This window comes from Danio rerio, chromosome 4, assembly GCF_049306965.1.
Source record: "Danio rerio strain Tuebingen ecotype United States chromosome 4, GRCz12tu, whole genome shotgun sequence".
Classification (NCBI taxonomy): domain Eukaryota; kingdom Metazoa; phylum Chordata; class Actinopteri; order Cypriniformes; family Danionidae; genus Danio; species Danio rerio.
Window position 1 is genome coordinate 3,672,501 of NC_133179.1, and position 18,409 is coordinate 3,690,909.

The 18,409-nt window shown below is 32.4% G+C and overlaps 1 protein-coding gene across 12 annotated transcripts in view; it reads left to right on the forward strand.

Moving 5' to 3' along the window:
- The window catches only part of fgd4b (FYVE, RhoGEF and PH domain containing 4b), a 28,017-nt gene extending 12,491 nt beyond the window's left edge, over positions 1 to 15,526 (forward strand). For 4 of the 12 annotated variants that reach the window (XR_012401724.1, XR_012401726.1, XR_012401720.1 and 1 more), the window contains exons 5-18: positions 1,141 to 1,233; positions 1,368 to 1,513; positions 2,807 to 2,963; positions 3,317 to 3,455; positions 5,431 to 5,489; positions 7,856 to 8,002; positions 9,185 to 9,357; positions 9,589 to 9,619; positions 10,398 to 10,481; positions 10,583 to 10,708; positions 12,287 to 12,436; positions 12,517 to 12,657; positions 14,501 to 15,207; positions 15,358 to 15,526. Coding sequence is in view for 4 of the 12 variants with exons in the window: in XM_073946891.1 (XP_073802992.1) it covers positions 1,141 to 1,233; positions 1,368 to 1,513; positions 2,807 to 2,963; positions 3,317 to 3,455; positions 5,431 to 5,489; positions 7,856 to 8,002; positions 9,185 to 9,357; positions 9,589 to 9,619; positions 10,398 to 10,481; positions 10,583 to 10,708; positions 12,287 to 12,436; positions 12,517 to 12,657; positions 14,501 to 14,761 (1,707 nt within the window). In the remaining 8 variants the exon portion in view is untranslated. Of the gene's footprint in view, positions 1 to 1,140; positions 1,234 to 1,367; positions 1,514 to 2,806; positions 2,964 to 3,316; positions 3,456 to 5,430; positions 5,490 to 7,855; positions 8,003 to 9,184; positions 9,358 to 9,588; positions 9,620 to 10,397; positions 10,482 to 10,582; positions 10,709 to 12,286; positions 12,437 to 12,516; positions 12,658 to 14,500 lie in introns of all 12 variants that reach the window. The other 8 variants (XR_012401723.1, XR_012401725.1, XR_012401719.1 and 5 more) reach the window with 2 other exon arrangements.
- Positions 15,527 to 18,409: the final 2,883 nt, after the last annotated feature.

Consider the following 18,409-nt stretch of genomic DNA (forward strand, 5'->3'; position numbering starts at 1 on the left):
GCCCATACAAAAAAAAACTATTCTAGCAACATTTTAGCTGTTTGCAACCTCTCTGTCTCAACTGGAGGTGTCATGGTCAGTATGGTTAAGAAGACACTCTAGTATTTACTGTAAATTACTATAGTGTATTCTCACGTGGGTGCCTGACGACCAAAAGCAGATCTGGCAGCAGAAATTGCACCCTCTGATACTTTTTAACCTTGCACCTTTTTTTCACGTTTATTATTATTTATTTGTTTTGGATCTACAGTTTCACATTCTGATTCCAATGCCTAAATGTTAAAATAACTATAATTAAATGAAGTGTTTTTAAGAATAAAACATTTTGTCTACTTTGAAAGAGTCTACTCGCATTGTAATGTCATTCAGGCATTATATATTAAGTATAAAATGGTCTCAAAATGACAATAATATTGTTTATCGCAATATATTTACATATATACACACACACACACACACACACACACATATATATGTATATATATATATATATATATATATATATATATATATATATGTGTGTGTGTGTGTGTGTGTGTGTGTATATATATATATATATATATATATTAGTTAATTTGTAAATTTTAATCTAATAATACAGATTGAATTATAAAATTTTAGGTTGTAATTATCAAATTAATTTCCAAACATATTTATTAAAATCAGCGGCTGGAGGGCATCCGGTGCGTAAAAACATGCTGGAAAAGTTGGCGGTTCATTCCGCAGTGGCGACCCTTGCATAATAAAGGGACTAAGCCGAAAGAAAATGAAATTAAATCAATAAAATATTTAAATTGTTCATTTGAAATGACTAAAATTATCGATTTTATTTTTAAAGACTCCTTTTTTGATCTTATGAACCCACAAAAACCTCTCCTCAGCATCATGATATCATCGTGTAAGGTCTTGGTGAAATCTTCTCATCTTTTCCTCCACGTCACAATATAAAAATAAAGCAGTAGAGCAGAGTTTGTGCGACTGTAAGCAGGTGTTTGTGTAGTTTTTATCAGCGGTGTCCTGTTAGCTCACCCACACGCCTCTGTGTTTTTCCATCAGTCTAGTAATGTCTGAACTGCAGTGTCAGACCACAGTGGCACGCACAGCTATAGATTTAAAGATCCGACTGTTTGTTTTGAACAGGAGCAGGTGAATAAACTCAAGCTCTTCAAGATCTCCAGTGAACTCCTGCAGACGGAGAGAGCATACGTCAGCCGACTGCATCTGCTGGACCAGGTCTGTATCTCTCGACTTATTTTACTCTTAAATACTATATGTATAATGCTTCTTCAGTGTGGATGCTCCAGTGAGAAACAGCTGATCTATGATAAATGTTTTGGAAATTAAGTTTGTGTGTTGTGTATGTTAAGGTGTTTTGTGTCAGACTCACTGAAGAGGCTCTGAAGGGCTCGTTCCCAGTGGATGTGGTGAAGGGAATCTTCTCTAATGTGGGCTCCATTTACACCTTTCACAGTCAGTTCCTGCTGCCTGACCTGGAGACACGCATGAGCCAGTGGTGAGATTCACTCATTCATACAAACAATCAAACATTTGTTTATTCTGTCATTTATTCAGTCAGACTTCCAATGCTTCCTTCTTTCCTTCCTTCCTTCATTCATAGACACAAACATTTGTTTCTTTGTTCATTCATTCATTTGTTTAATTAGTCATATATTCAGTCCTTCACTTCCAATCCTTCATTTCTTCCTTCCTTCCTTCATTTGTTCATTCATCCAGACAAACATTTTTTACTAATTCATTCATTTGTTTAATTAGTCATTCATTCATTCATTCATTCATTCATTTATACAGACATTCATTTAAGTAGTCAATCATTCAGTCAGACTCCCAACCCTTCCTTTCTTCCTTTCTTCCTTCATTCATAGACACAAACATTTGTTTGTTCATTCATTCATTCATTCATTTGTTTAATTAGTCATTCATTCATTGATTTATACAGTCGAACATTTGTTTCTTTGTTCATTCATTCATTCATTCATTCATTCATTCACTCATTTAATTAGTCATTCATTCAATCCTTCACTTCCAATTCTTCATTCATTCATTCATTTATTTATTCATTCATTCATTCATTCATTTGTTTAATTAGTCATTCATTCATTGATTTATACAGACTAACATTTGTTTCTTTGTTTATTCATTCATTCATTTAATTAGTCATTTATACAGTCCTTTACTTCCAATTATTCCTTCATTCATTCATTCATTCAGACAAACATGTTTTATTCATTCATTCATTCGTTTAATTAGTCATTCATTCATTGGTTTATACAGACAAACATTTGTTTCTTTGTTCATTCATTCATTCATTCATTTAATGAGTCATTTATACAGTCCTTTACTTCCAATTCATTCATTCATTCATTCATTCATTCAGACAAACATGTTTTATTCATTCATTCATTCGTTTAATTAGTCATTCATTCATTGGTTTATATAGACAAACATGTGTTTCTTTGTTCATTCATTCATTTAATTAGTCATTTATACAGTCCTTTACTTCCATTTCTTCCTTCCTACCTTTATTCATTCATTCATTCATACATTCAGACAAACATGTTTTATTCATTCATTCATTCATTCATTCATTTGTTTAATTAGTCATTCATTCAATTGGACTTCAATTGCCTTTCCATTCAGTCACTTCAAACATTAGTTCATTCATCTCTATAGTCAGTCAATCATTCATTCATGAATTGACAAAAGGGTGAGTATGAGTAAATGTGCCTTCTGTAAATGTGTTGATCCTCTGCTCTTCTGATCCGATGTGTGTCTGGTCTTCCTGCAGGGACTCAAAGCCACGGGTCGGAGATGTTCTAGCTCAGCTCGCGCCCTTCCTGAGGATGTACGCAGAATACGTCAAGAACTTTGACAGCGCCATGGAGCTGCTCAAACTGTGGATGGAGAGATCCACACAGTTCAGCGCCATCATTCAGGACATACAGGTAATGTGTGTGTCTGTCCATGAAAACATTAGAGAGTTAGTTTTAAAGTATTCATTTCTCACTGAACTTTTATTCTGCCTTGTTTATTTAGATTTTTTCGTGTGTGTGAATAAGTCAAATAGGGGGAAAATACTTTATGCAAGAAACAATCTCCGAAAACTAGCCTTAATATGCAGTGTTGCTTCTCATAAGATCATATCTTATTTCAAGACTTTTTTAAACGGATGAATGAAACTTGTATGCACAAATACCTTCATGCAATGATTGTGCATAGTATACAGTAAAATGTAGACCAGAATCCTTTAGAAACAAACTCTTCAGTAGGCTGAAAATGGCTCTCGGTGTGTTTGTAGAGCCAGGAGGTGTGTGGAAGTCTGACTCTCCAGCATCACATGCTAGAGCCGGTGCAGAGAGTTCCTCGATACGAGATGCTGCTTAAAGATTATCTAAAGAAACTTCCAGAGGATGATGAAGACCGCAGTCAAGCCCAGAGTGAGATATATTTATACATATGTTTGCTGTACTCTGTTGATAACAACAACCAACATGATTACTGGAATATTTCTGTGTAGGTTGTATTTTGTGTTACCGGTTAAAATAGTCCCAAACATTTGTGCTTCTCAGTGCAACACTGTGTTTGCTTCCTTCCTGAATGCATCTATTTTTGAACGATTTGCATTTCGAGCCACCTTAAATCATTCAGGCAGAGCAAATTATAACTTCTTAATCTTTAACAGAGATTGTATGCATTTAATTTAGTCCTAGGCGTAAGATTAAGCACATTCAAAACAAATTCACGATATAATTTTCTCAAATTTATGCATGCATGCATGTGTGTACTTATATTTGCATGATAAATATACACAGTACACACATGATGTCATGTAAATGTTAGTATTTAAAGATGTATATATGTTTTGGATTGTTTTTGTATGCATGTGTGCATTTATATACATAAATAAGTGTGTTTATTCAGTTAATGTTCATTTCTATAGCGCTTTAACAATGTTGATTGTGTCAAAGCAGCTTAACATTGAAGATCTAGTAAGTTAAAACTGTTTCAGTCCAGATTTCAGAGTTGACGTTCAGGGGTGCGTTTCCCAAAACCATGGTTAGCCAACTAAGGTCGCAAAGTTCCATCGTTACAAACGTAGTTTGTTGATTTGCCGTTTCCCAAATCCGTCACTCAAACGAACATTCGCAAACTGCGTCGCAAACTTCTATGATTGCAACTACACCCCTGGAGCTGTAGTTTGAAACATAGTTCCTGGCTGTGTTCTATTCCCACTTATCCCCCCATATGCCCTATTCATTTAGAACATTCTAACATTCAAAGTTGGAATGATCAAAAATAAAAAAAAGCATTAAGGTCACCTCTCTTAGGTGTAATTTGCTTCCAAACTATTTTTACAGTTCAGTTTTAGCGAAAGCTATAGGTGACCTATAAATAGTAGGTAAATAGTAGGTTATTTATTAAGTATCTGTACTGCATATGACATGGGCCTGCTGGAACTTTCTGCAGTGGTTTACAAGTGTCAAATTGTAAAAATAGACTTAAAAAACAAACAAATAAACAATTTCCTACTTGATGATAATAATAATAATAATAATAATCTTCATCATCATCATTAATATTATTATTATTATTATTTAAAAATGATTTTTTCATTTTTAATACGTAATAAATATTACATGTCATTTTATAATAGCCTCATTATTTATTTGTTTATTTATATGATTTATATATGACATTAATATAGGTGTTAGCTTTTGTAAGTGAAGTAAACAACATTATTTGCACAAAGAAATGAAGATACTCCGTCCAGTTAGGAGCATCATTTTGGGCGTTTTCACTAGTAACTACATCGTTCTTTTCGATGACATCGATGCATCGTACTAAGATAGTTCAGCCGCGAGGTATGTCGTTGTTTGGGAAACGCACCCCAATGTGCTTTCATTTTTACTGCTGAAAGTCCAAACACTGAGAAGCAAATTCACAAGCAAGCTCCACAAGTCCCAAACCAAACAACTTCACCGATTGACGAAAGTGAAAGGAAAAAAAACTCTGTTTACTTTATATATTTATCATGTAAATGCACATTTTTATTTTGGATGCGTTTAATTATGATTAATCACTATACAACACAAATTTACCGTGCTTTTTTTTGCATTTGAGTACTTTAATTTGACTTCATAGAAAACAAAGCAGTGCTTATTTATAAATCTATTCAAAGTAAATCCATCTCCTGTAATTTAATTCACCACAATATTTAATTATCATTACACAAAGAAAACCCTCCCAAATGTTGAGACATCATTAACCCTAACTTGGGGCATGTGAATTGTAAAAAATATCCCACGTTTCCATGAGCAAATAAAGGTAAACAGTGTTGTGTGGCCCTCAGCTGCTTTCAGTTCCACATCTGGATGAATCATCTCAAATATCACTTCTGTTTCTCACTTCCAGAGTCTCTGAACATCATCTCAATGGCCGCCACACACTCCAACATGGCTATTCGCAAGATGGTGAGACACACTTTCACTTGATCAACTGCACTGTAAAAAACGTCTCCATATTTAGTGATTCGCAGGTGTTTTCAGTTTATTTGCGGTTGTGACTTGAATTATGGGATGTTAAACTCTGCTCTGTTCACTTTTGATGTTGAAAGTTCAACTCTACAGTTTAACAAAGGGATTTTTATGGACATCTGAGTAGCATTAACCTCTTAAGGCCCAAGCCGTTTTTTTACATGCATTTTTTATTTCTCTTTGCTATTTGGGCTTATTTGAACCTAGTTAGAATAAAATCTAAGTATCATCTTTTGATATGATGTACTTTTAGAGAAAAATTATGTCCATATATGTGGAATCGTGGTGCGAATTTACATTAAACACTTCATCCTGACTGTTTTTAATGCATATATAACACATAAATATTTTTTGAACATGTTTTCACTGTCAGAGACTTAAAACAAAAATTTTTCCCTATTTTGGACAGTTAAAATAGTGTTTGGGACATTTCACATGCTGCAAAACAGTTGCAGGATGACACTATATGTCTGTAACAAAATATTCAATTCAATTCAGCTTCATTTGTACAGCGCTTTTACAATGTAGATTGTGTCAAAGCAGCTTCACATAAATGGTCATAGTAACTGGATCAGGGTAGTTCAGTTTTTAGTGTTTAAGTTTAGCTCAGTTCAGTGTGGTTTGAGGTCATTATGGAGAGTCCAAACACTGAAGAGCAAATTCATCTGAGTAGCTTTTCAGATCCTGAATCATGCAAGCCAGTGGCGACAGCGGAGAGGGAAAAAAACTTCACCAATAGGAGAGTGAAGAAAAAAAACCTTGAGAGAACCAGACTCATTTGGGCACGACCATTTTAATTTCTCCGCTGGCCAAAAGTCTTGTGCAGAGCTGCAGTGTCAGCAGTAGAGGCTGGATGCTGGCCTCAGCGAAGACTCGTCTGTCCCTGGAGCGTCACTGGAATCAGTCTCATACTCTCCACTCCCCTATGACCAACATTGCAGCAGCAGCTCAGGATACGGTCTGGTCCCGGATATGGACACCTTGGGATCATCTCGTCGCTGGTCTTGGGTCCAATCAGTGACTCCGCATAATCTGAGGACCTCGGGATGAGTATCCCCAGGTGGAAATGGAGAATAAAGAGAATAATAAAAAATAAAATAAAAAACATTCAAAGTGTTTTAAATAGCCACTTAAGAGCTAAAATGTGCTGTCCACGTATGTGGACACTCGGGCCCTAGGAGGTTAAAATGATATAATGCCAACACCAATCAGAGAAGAAATATTATGGGAGAGGGAGGGGAAGATATTTTGATGATAGTTGACTCGGTTACTTTATTTAAATGATGCACATTGAAGTATTTATAATAAACATTGGAATCATTCATTTTTAACCACTTTTCCGGGGCCGGGTCGCGGGGCCAGCAGTCTCAGGAGAGAACCCCAGAGTTCCCTCACCCCACACTCTCCCTCTAGCTTCTCCAGGGTGATCCTGAGGCTTTCCCAGGCCAGCTGACAGACTTCGTCCCTCCAGCATGTACTGTGTCTTCCTCTTTGTGGGACATCCCTGGAACACCGTCCTAGGCAGGCGTCCAGAAGGCATCCAAAACAGATGGCAGAGCCACCTCAGCTGAGTTCTCTCGATGTGAAGGAGCAGCGGCTCTACCCGGGTGACAGAGCTCCTCGTCCTATCCATAAGGATGTCGGCCCTGCCACCCTGCGAGGGAAATTCGTTTTGGCCACTTGTACTTGAGATCTTGTCCTTTCAGTCATGACCCAAAGCTCATGACCATAGGTGAGAGTAGGAACGTAGATTGATGGGTAAATCGAGAGCTTTGCCTTTCGGCTCAGCTGCTTCTTTACTACAACAGACCAGTACATCAGCCGCATTACTTGCTGCGGCTGCACCAATCCGCCTGCCAATCTCATGTGCCATCCTTCCCTCATTCGTAAACAAGACCCCGAGATACTTGAACTTTTCCTCCTGGTGTAAAGACTTTCCTCTAACCTGGAGATGGCAAGCCACCCTTTCCGGCCACGGCCTCAGACTTGGAGGTCTCATCCCAGCTGCAAACCGCCCAAGTGCATGCTGAAGATCCATGTCCGATGAAGCCAACAGAACATTGAAATCTTCCAATAAAAATCCAGTTGTAGTTTTTCCTCTATATTTGTATGTTTGCATTATTTGCACAGAACAATTTGGTACCTTGTTTTATGTATGCACCAATCGCCAAAGAAATGTACTAGTAATGTCAAACCTTTCACTTCTGATTCTGATTATTTCTTGTGGTCCTTAACAGGGTCATTCTGCATGCATTTTAGGTGTGTAGGTTTTTAAATGGCGCTTTTATTGTATTGTTTTCCAGGAGAACCTGAAGAAGCTGATGGAGATCTATGAGATGTTGGGAGGTGAAGAAGACATCGTAAATCCGTCTAACGAACTCATTAAAGAAGGACAAATCCTGAAACTGGCTGCCAGAAACACCTCGTCCATGGAGAGATACCTTTTCCTGGTTAGCTGAATTAATAAACAAAATTTATTTATTTATTTATTTATTTATTTATTTATTTATTTGTTTGTTTGTTTGTTTGTTTGTTTATTTATTTATTTAATTTATTCATTTATCCAGTTAATAATTATGTAAATGTTTTAAGCATTTATTATTATTATGAATAATACTAATAATAATAATACTAATAATAATAATAATAACACATAATAAATAAAAAATATTTAATTTAAGAATGTTTATTATATCTCAGAATATTTTAAGAATTCTTAAATCGAGATAATTAAATTTATTTTCATTTATATGCCAGTGGGGTAAAGGAAAACAAAAACTAAATGTTAAGGAAAAGAATTTGGTAAATTGAAATACAAATAAATGTATTTAAAAATGTAATATTTTAAACATTCTTGATTAGATAAAATATATAACTGAGAATGTTTAAAATATTACATTTTTAAATGCATTTTATTTTATTTATGTATTTATTTTAAACATTCTTAAATTTAATTTGAAAGAAATTGGTAAAATAAAATTAAATAAATGCATTTAAATAATTAAATTACAAATATATTAACAAATGTTTACATTTTGATGCTATAAATAATAATGGAAAATTGTAGGATTAAACTTAAACAGCTTAAGTTTTTGTTTCTATAGTTTATTGAATTAATTTATTAAGGCCTGATTTCTGAAATAATTATAAAAATTAAGTTTGTCTAAAAGAAGAGAAGGGTTAAACCTTTAAAACAATATATTTAAATTAAATAATATAATTAATATAAAATTATTATTTTATTTAAATTTGTTAATAATAATAATTATTATTATTATTATTATTACTATTATTATTATTACTACTACTACTCAACTATAAAATAATAATTGTTATTAATATTTATTATTGTTATTTTATTTTATTTTTACATTGTATATTTATTTGGTGCATTATTTTTAGTTAAATAAATATAAAACAATAATGTACAATCTCTATTTATTTTTTCCAGTTAAATGTTTTAAGCATTTTGTCTTTTTCTGATATATATATATTTGCAAAAATAAAATAAACTTTCCAGACATAAATAATAATATACATTAAAGCGTTTAGATATTGTACTGAGAAAGTGCATAAAAATACTTGTTAGTGTCACCCTGTGTGTTAAATCTGTGCTGCTTTTCTCTTTCTAGTTTAACAATATGTTGCTGTACTGCGTGCCCAAGTTCAGTCTGGTGGGCCAGCGCTTCACTGTGCGCACGCGGGTCCGAGTCGAGGGCATGAAAGTGCTGGAAACGTCCAATGAAGATTATCCACACACTTTCCAGGTGTCCGGAAAAGAGCGAACACTCGAGCTGCAGGCCAGGTGACCGACACACAAATAAAGAAACATAAAAACATGTGTTTGAGGGGCAGCATAGTGGCTCAGTGGTTAGCACTGTCGCCTCACAGCAAGAATGTTGCTGGTTTGAGTCTCGGCTAGGTCACTTCTTTGTGGAGTTTGCATGTTCTGCCCATGTTAGCGTAGGTTTCCACTGGGTGCTCCAGTTTCGTCAGTTTCAGCTCATAATAATGACTTTCTATTCATTCTCCACAGCTCACAGCAGGACAAGGAGGACTGGATAAAGGTATCAGTGTTTTTCAGATGCTCAAAACTGATTTTAATTATTTATTTGATTATTTTTTGTATTTTTTAATTAGTTTAATTTATATAATTTTTATTATTTATAAAAAAAATTTAAATTGGTAATTATTTGTACTTTTTTGTAATTTGTATGGTTTATTTATCTATTTAATTATTTTTATTTATTTATTTAATTTTTGCAGTTATTTATTATTTATTAATTTTGTAATATTTTATTTATTTACTTAATTAACGTTTGTACTTTTTTTATTAATTTAATTTATGTATTTTTTATTATTTATTTGTTTAATTTATGTAATTTTTATTATTTTTTCATTTAATTTATGTAATTGGTAATTATACGTTTTTTGTAATTATATAAAAAAATTATTTAATTTGTGCAATTTTCTATTATTTATTATTTTTTGTAATGTTTTATTTATTTAATTAACTTTCATAATTTTTATTATTCATATAATTTGTTATTTTTATTATTTATTCATTTAATTTATGTAATTAATGATTATACATTTTTCGTAATTTTAATTATTTAATTAAATTTCAAAATGTATTTAATTTGTGATATTGTATTATGTATGTATTTATATGTTGTAATATTTTATTGATATTTTTATTTAATGTTTTAAATTTTATTTATTTATATAATTATGTAAAAAAATATTGTAATATTTATTTATTCTTTCATGTATTCATTGATTCATTTTTCATCTTTGAAGTAAGCCTCAATAGCAAACTCTCATTGTGGGTCATTTTTGTTCTAGGCGTTTCAGGAAACCATTGAAATCTTTCAGCAGAAAAATGAGACGTTCAAATCAGCCTGTAAAGAAGCGACAGATGAGGTGTCTGTAAGTATGAGATGAGACGTCTGCAACTTGATAAAAACAAGCGTAACAAAGGTCAAGAGGAAATCCAGCATCTGTCACTGCTGTGCTTTTCTGCGTTACAGAAAGAAGAATTGGGCAAACGAGCCCCGCGCTGGATTCGAGACAATGAAGTGACCATGTGCATGAAATGTAAAGAGCCCTTCAACGCTCTGACCCGCAGGAGACACCACTGCAGAGCCTGTGGATATGTAAGTGAGCAATTCCATAAAAATGTTAACTTTGGAAAAAAAAATAAACAAGTTTACGTAAAACACATACAAATAAAATGGACCGGGTGGTTTTTAAAACGAATGGCGGTGAATGAAAGTCAAACTGGTGAGTCGTCTGACAATATAGTGCCCTTCTGAATCAAATCAGCAGGATGCCCTTCAGCATCTTTAACTTACTTCGAAGACACGACTGACTACGCTTACATGGACATCTGTAATCGAGTTATTTGCTTTAATAGACAATAATATAATTGGTGTTTGCATGAAGTGCTTTCATGTAAGAGTTTCCTGTAATTTTGGGTGACTTTAACTGCAGTTCGGCAGTTTCACTTTAACTCATGGACATTTCATTCATGCCCCCGTGACAAACTGGAGTATTAGTCGCAAATAAGTAGGACTGGTGAGAGTGTTGGGAATTTAATAACACAGAATGGAAAGAAAAAAAAACTTGCGCATTCCACGATGTGTGCGTGTGCGTGTGTGTGTGTGTGTGTGTGTGTGTGTGTGTGTGTGTGTGTGTGTGTGTGTGCAGTCCTTTACTCACAGCCGTGTGTGTTGATCTTGTCGGAAAATATGGCGAGAAGCCCTACATGACGGTAGTAGTTTGATTGCGGCGTTAACTTCAATAATGTCACTAATATCTGCATACTCCACATGTCTTAAATCATTCCTGTTTAGTTCAGTGATGAGTTTAGTCAGATTAAGATGATCAAAAACAGCTGTTTGGAGCTTATGTAGGCCTACAGTTCAACATTCATGTTCATCTAAATAAACTGTTAGTAAACGCAAGCACATCTTATTAAACATCATTTATTATCATCACCAATTATCACAGTAGAACAGTTTCTCAAACAGTTTGTGATTCATTTTGGAAACGGGAGATAAGCCCTTGGTCTAATGCGCCACCTGGCTTGAGAAACCCGTTCTCAATGTCTTATATTTAGTCATTATTTGGGTAGCACATATTCTGAACGCCTTCGGCAGAATTCAAATGAGCCATTTTAATCTAGATTAATTCCAAGATTACAGAGAGATTTATCTAAAAGTCTATGCCCACCTACATTAATAATAATAATAATATGGTCGTTAGACTGTTGCAGTTTTTTGTGTTGTCAATATGCTTGTGTTTACATAGGCCTATTGGTATGTGTGAGCCATTGCGTGCAACATTGGTATGATTATAACCACTTCTGAAAATAATGGGGGTCGTGAGTCGCTGGCATTGTTATCTTGGGGGTCACGGGCTGAAAAGTTTGGCAACCCCTGCTATAATTTATATCTGTAGTATTCTTTTTTTTTCCTTGCCATGGAAATAGCCATATAAGCTGGCTTGGTGTACACACACACACACACACACACACACAAACACACACACACACACACACACACACACACACACACACACACACACACACACACACACACACAGACAAACAAACCAAATCCTATGTGCAAAGAATCTTTAAAGAACTTTTTAATGCAAAATATAGGTTTTAAATGGTTTTAAGTCAAGAAAAAGTCATGTACACTGAAAGATTATATTGAAATGTGTTGTAGGTTGTGTGCTATAAATGTTCGGACCATAAAGCATCGCTGAGGTACGACAGCAACAAGTTAAATAAGGTGTGTAAGGACTGTTACCACATTCTGACCGGCAGAGCGGACGCTGAGGAGCCAGTTTGCGGGAAGAAAAAAGGAATTCTTGAGGTACGAGTTCTGGAGGGTGTTTTAGATGTTATTACCATGAATTTATGTATTTATTTTTAATTCTCTTAACCTTTTACCAGATTGAAGCGGCTCAGGTGTCAGGAAACAGTTTTCTGTGTGGCTTCCTGCAGTACAGTGACAGAACTAAACCGTCTCAGAGGGTCTGGTGTGTGATACCGCAGCATGATGCACTGGTGCTGTACCTGTATGGTGCACCGCAGGTGAGAAACGCAGTCTATAGTGTTCATGGAAAACCTGGAAAAGTCGTGGAATTTTGACACTGCATTTTCCAGACCTGGAAACGTTTTGCAAAAGTCATGGAAATTAGTTTAGTAAATATCTGTTTATTTGAATATCAGTTAGTTGTCTTAGTTTGTGTCTTTGGACAAACACATACTCTCACATTATTCGTGCATTACCTAAATCAGTTTTACATAGAACTAAAAACACATTAAAACTTAATAGATTGTTGCGTGTTTTATGACGTGCTGTGATAAATTTGATTGTACATTATTGACCATGTGCATGTACACATTACATGAAACATTAGCTTATGAAATGTACTTGTCATGGGATTTCAGTAGTACAAATGTGTCTGAATCCTGAGTCTAGCAGAGCTCAGTAATGGATTAAAACTTCTCTAAAAAAATAGAATTGATCTAAAACAGAATACCTTCACAACCAGTGTTGTGGGTAACAGATTACAAGTAATGCTAGTTACGTATTAATATTACTTTTCTAAGTAATGAGTGAAGTAACATTACTTTATAAAAGTAAGTAATTATGTTTGAGTTCCTTTTTGAAAATGTAAATCTTCTTCATCTTTTTTATTAATAGATTATTTTAATTGTTTATTTCAGTTTATTATTATTATTATTATTATTGTTGTTGTTGTTGTTGTTGTTGTTGTTATTGTTATTGATGATAATAATAACAAATCAATTGATCATTTATTTATTTTTAATTATGTGTATTTACTATTATTAATATGAATAAATTCATTTTTCTTATTTATTTATTTATTTACTTATTAATTTCTATTTACTAATAATAATAATATTAATAAATAATTGATTTCAACACAGCAAATTTCCTAACTTTAGTAATTTATTTATTTATTTTATTTTAAGTAATGCAAGTTACATATTAATATTACTTTCTAAGTAATGAGTGAAGTAACATTACTTTATAAAAGGAAGTAATTATATTTGAGTTCCTTTTTTAAAATGCAAATCTTCTTCATTAATAGATTATTTTAGTGATTTATTTATATTTATTATTATTATTATTATTATTGTTATTGATAATATTTAGAAATTAATTGATTGTTTTATTTGTTTATTTTTATTTGTTTTTGTGTATTTACTATTATTAATATTAATAAATTATATATATTTTATTTATTTATATTTATTAGTAATAATAATAATAATAATAATTATAATAAATTAATCAATTATTTAATAAATTATTGTATTTATTTATATTTATTATTATTATTATTATTGATGTTAAACTAATCTATTGTTGTATTTATTAATTTAACAATAATAATAATAATAATAATGATAATAATAATAATAATAATAATAATAATAATAATAAAGTAGTTGATTTATTTATTTCTATTTATTAATATTAATGATAATACTAATAAATTAATTAATTGTTTTATTTATTTATTTCTACTTATTAAGAAAAAATAATAATAATATTAATATTACTTCTAATAATAATAATAATAATAATAGTAACAATAATCAATTTTTGATTTATATTATTTATTTTTTATGTATTTATTGTCATTTTTATTTATTAATTTATTATTATTATTAATAATATATATCTACACCCTAGCTACCACACTGAACATCTTAGCAATATCCTGTCCAGCATCTGAAACCCTAGAAGCTTCTCTTAACACTTTAACAACAGCCTAGAAACCATTCAGAACACCTTAATAGTCACACAGCAATTTCTTATCTTTAGTAGCTTACCTTTTTGTTTTAAATGCTCATATTAACCCTGAATATATATATTTTTTCACATCCTTTTACATCTCAGGACGTGAAAGCCCTGTGCACCATCCCGCTCTTGGGTTACCAGGTTGAGGACGTCCAGAGGTCTGTGGATCATCCTCCAACCGGTTTCCGTCTATGCCAGTCCAAATATATCCACTGCTTCACAGCCGAAACTGAAGAAGTGAAACTGCGATGGCTGAAAGTTATACGCAAAGCTGTGATTGGAGAAATGCCAGAATGCCAAACACCAGTCGACGGAGATCTTGTCAATGGCTGCCATGAAGGTGCAACTGATGGTACCTGAAAAAAAAAACAAGGCACTGATTGTGCACTGAAAATAATACAGATCTAGAGAACATACACTGAAAAAAATCATTCATTGGATATTTTTTTAAGGTAAGTGGTTGCAAACATTTTATATAGGCTGAATTTAAGCAAACAAATAACGTTTAGTAAATATGTTTGTTTAAATTCAGCTCGTATAAATTGTTTGCAACAACTCACCTAAAAATAATAGAGTAAATGCAATGAATCGTAGTATTGGTAGAAAAAAACTGATTGGATTAGTTAGGCAACATGTTTGTTTCAGTCCGTCAGTCTGTTTTAGGAATGTTAATGCACTATCATATCAACCTCAATCTTGACTGGTGATTATTTAATTCAGTAATTCTGAGTTTAGCTTGTCTGCTGACCAATCACAGATGAGCTAGCGTAAATTGAGCTTTGTGAGTCTTCCTCTATGCCAGGGGTGTTCAAACTCAGTCATGGAGGGTCGGTGTCCTGCTGAGCTTAACTCCAACATGCTTCAACACACCTGCCAGGACGTTTCTAGTTCATCTAGTAAGAGCTTGATCAGCTGGTTCAGGTGTGTTTGATTAGGGTTGGAGCTAAACTCTCCAGGACACCGGCCCTCCAGGACCGAGTTTGGACACCCCTGCTCTATGCACTGTGATGTTTAATGTTTTATGTTGCTGTGTCTAAGATTTATGCACTTTATTGCTTATTTTGTAAACCAGAATGTCGATATTAAAATGAATTCATTAATAAAATTTGAGCTGCGCCTTTAGGACCTTCTGTCTCCTTGTGAATTGAATGAATTTATATAAAAAATCTAGATTTTTTTCATCACTTGACTATGCTTGAGTTGAGTGTAAATTGGGGTCGCCACAGCGGAATGAACCACCAACTAATTCTATATATATGTTTTACCATGCCCTTCCAGCTGCAACCCAGTACTGGGAAACCCCCAAACACACTCACATTCTACGGCTAATTTAGTTAATCTAAATCACCTGTAGCACATGTGTTTAGACTGTGGGGTAAACCGGAGCACCCGGGGGAAACCCACACCAACACGGGGAGAACATCCAAACTCCACACAGAAATGCCAACTGACCCTGCAGGTACTCGAACCAGCAACCTTCTTGTGACCTTGCCTGTAAAGCAGATGTTGTAACTGTAAATTTAGGTTTGAATCAAAGTGAAAGTCTGCTGGAAACCAGACACAGATAGTGATCGCTGAAGTGACTGTGTGTGATTGCTTAAAGGCAATTGCTGAAATGTGTGACTCGAGCTACAGTTTGCGCAAGACTCTTCAACACTGTCATCAAGACTGTAATGTTTGTGCTTCAGTGAAATGAGGATGTGGATTGTATGTATTTTCATTTGTTTCTGAAATCCCGAGTTTCAAAATTAGTAGAATTGACTAAATGTGTGTGTGTGTGTGTATGTATATATATATATATATATATATATATATATATATATATATATATATATATATATATATATATATATAAATATATATATATATATATATATATGCAGAAATGTATGAAAAAGTTTTATTTTATTATATACATATTTTTTATGATTAATTGACTTTCCCAAAATTATGTCATAATATTTAAGTTCATTTTTAGATGTAAATCTTCTTCTTCTTTTTATAATTTTATTTTTATAATTTCTTTTTTTTATTATTATTATTATTATTATTCTTGCTTCTTATTATTTCTTATATTTATCATTATTAATAAATTAATTGATTATTTAATTTATTTCTATTATTGTTATTGAGAATAACAATAAATTAATTGATTATTTTATTTATATATGTTTAATATGTTTATATGTATTTTTATTATTATTAATATTATTTATTTATTTATCAGGACCCCCATCAGCCACTACCAAAGTATTCTTTCTGGGGTCCATCGAACAAAAAATAAATATATTATTAAATTGTTTTATTTAATTATTTATATTTAATAAAAATAATAATAAATTGATCATATTTTTTATTTAAATGTATGAATATATATATATATATATATATATATATATATATATATATATATATATATATATATATATATATATATATATATATATATATATATATTTATGTATGTTTTTGCTAATAACATATAGACAGTGCTTTGGGAACGTTGTTTGTTGGTTCTCAAAGGGTTACATAACTTTATTCATGTATTTGTTTTTGTAATAAGCTGAAGATATAGACAGTGTTCTAGGGGTACTTGTTCAGGTTGTTTATTTACCCAAAGGCTAAAAAGCTTATTTTTTTTGTCACCAAAAGGTAATATTTCAGAGTGTATATCAATATATGAATATTTAGCCATTGAGAAACAACACAATCTTTCTCTAATGTTTTGTTGTTAATGTTGCTGTTTTTTAATATGAACATACAGCATTTTGTGTTCTGGTAACAATTTTGTGGGGATTTTTTATTTATTTATTTAGTAATTAATTATTAATTTATTAACTTAAATAGATATTTTCTGCACCATACGATCTATAAGAGTTGTTTTATTATTATTTACTTGGTTGCTTGTAATAACTGACCAACCGGTATTCAGCATTTTGGCAACAGTTTGTTGGTACTTATTTATTTATTTGTTTTCTTTATTTATCAAAAATCTTACCTTCTTTTATTGTTGTAGGGAGTTTTTCTTTCTATTTAGTCATTTAATGCGTAATTATATATAAATATATATTATTACCATAATATTCAAAACGTCGATCACGTGACCGTGTATATCAACAGACTAGCAGGTGTTTTCTTCAAGATTGACGACACGAGGTCGAGTTTAAGGTTATTTCTCACTTTTATTCACATATTAATGTAAACCTTAAACCCTATCAGTATCAGTGTTTGTTTAAAGTCCAAGAAATCCTCATTTTACGCAGCGTAAACGGAGAAAACGCGAGGTTTAACGTTATATATATATATAATTTTCACTCCAAAAAAACATCGACGTCTCTCTTGTAGCTCACGTAAGTACATTAAAACGACAAGGAAATTCCCTTTATGAATGAATGGCTTAATCTTAATATCCCTGTGAGAGAGAAAAACCTGAATTACAACCTGGAACAAAGAGTCACTTCAGCTATTCACATGCCTCTCTGTTGAGTGATGTAAAACAATCGCTGATGGCAAACACGATGGAGCATTTTGAGGCATGTAAACAAAAACAATGGTCCCAATGTATGTCCTGTTGCACATTTTTTTAAATTTCCATAGCTTCCGAGAATCTAAATAGAGCCACATATTGATGAATAATGTTATGATAGCTGTTTTAACATTGAGTTATGATTGAATTGCCTCTTGTTACAGTTTTGAAATAGTTGGATGACATTCATTAACCAAATTTAAATGGTCTAATGATTATATTCTGTCTTTATTATGTATTTATTTACAATTTTGTATTAGTTACTCAGTTTTATTTCATTTCAAACATGCATGTCTTTATTCTGTGGGCCACAAAAGATGAGTTTAGTTTTATTTTTGACACCAATGACCATATTATACTGTTCACTTCTGTGTACACATGATAAATGCAGAATATTTGCATGATTAAAGAAAAGCACATAAATTAAAATGAAGTGTTGTCATGACACTGAAATTTGCAAAGAATTTTAATATAAATGTATT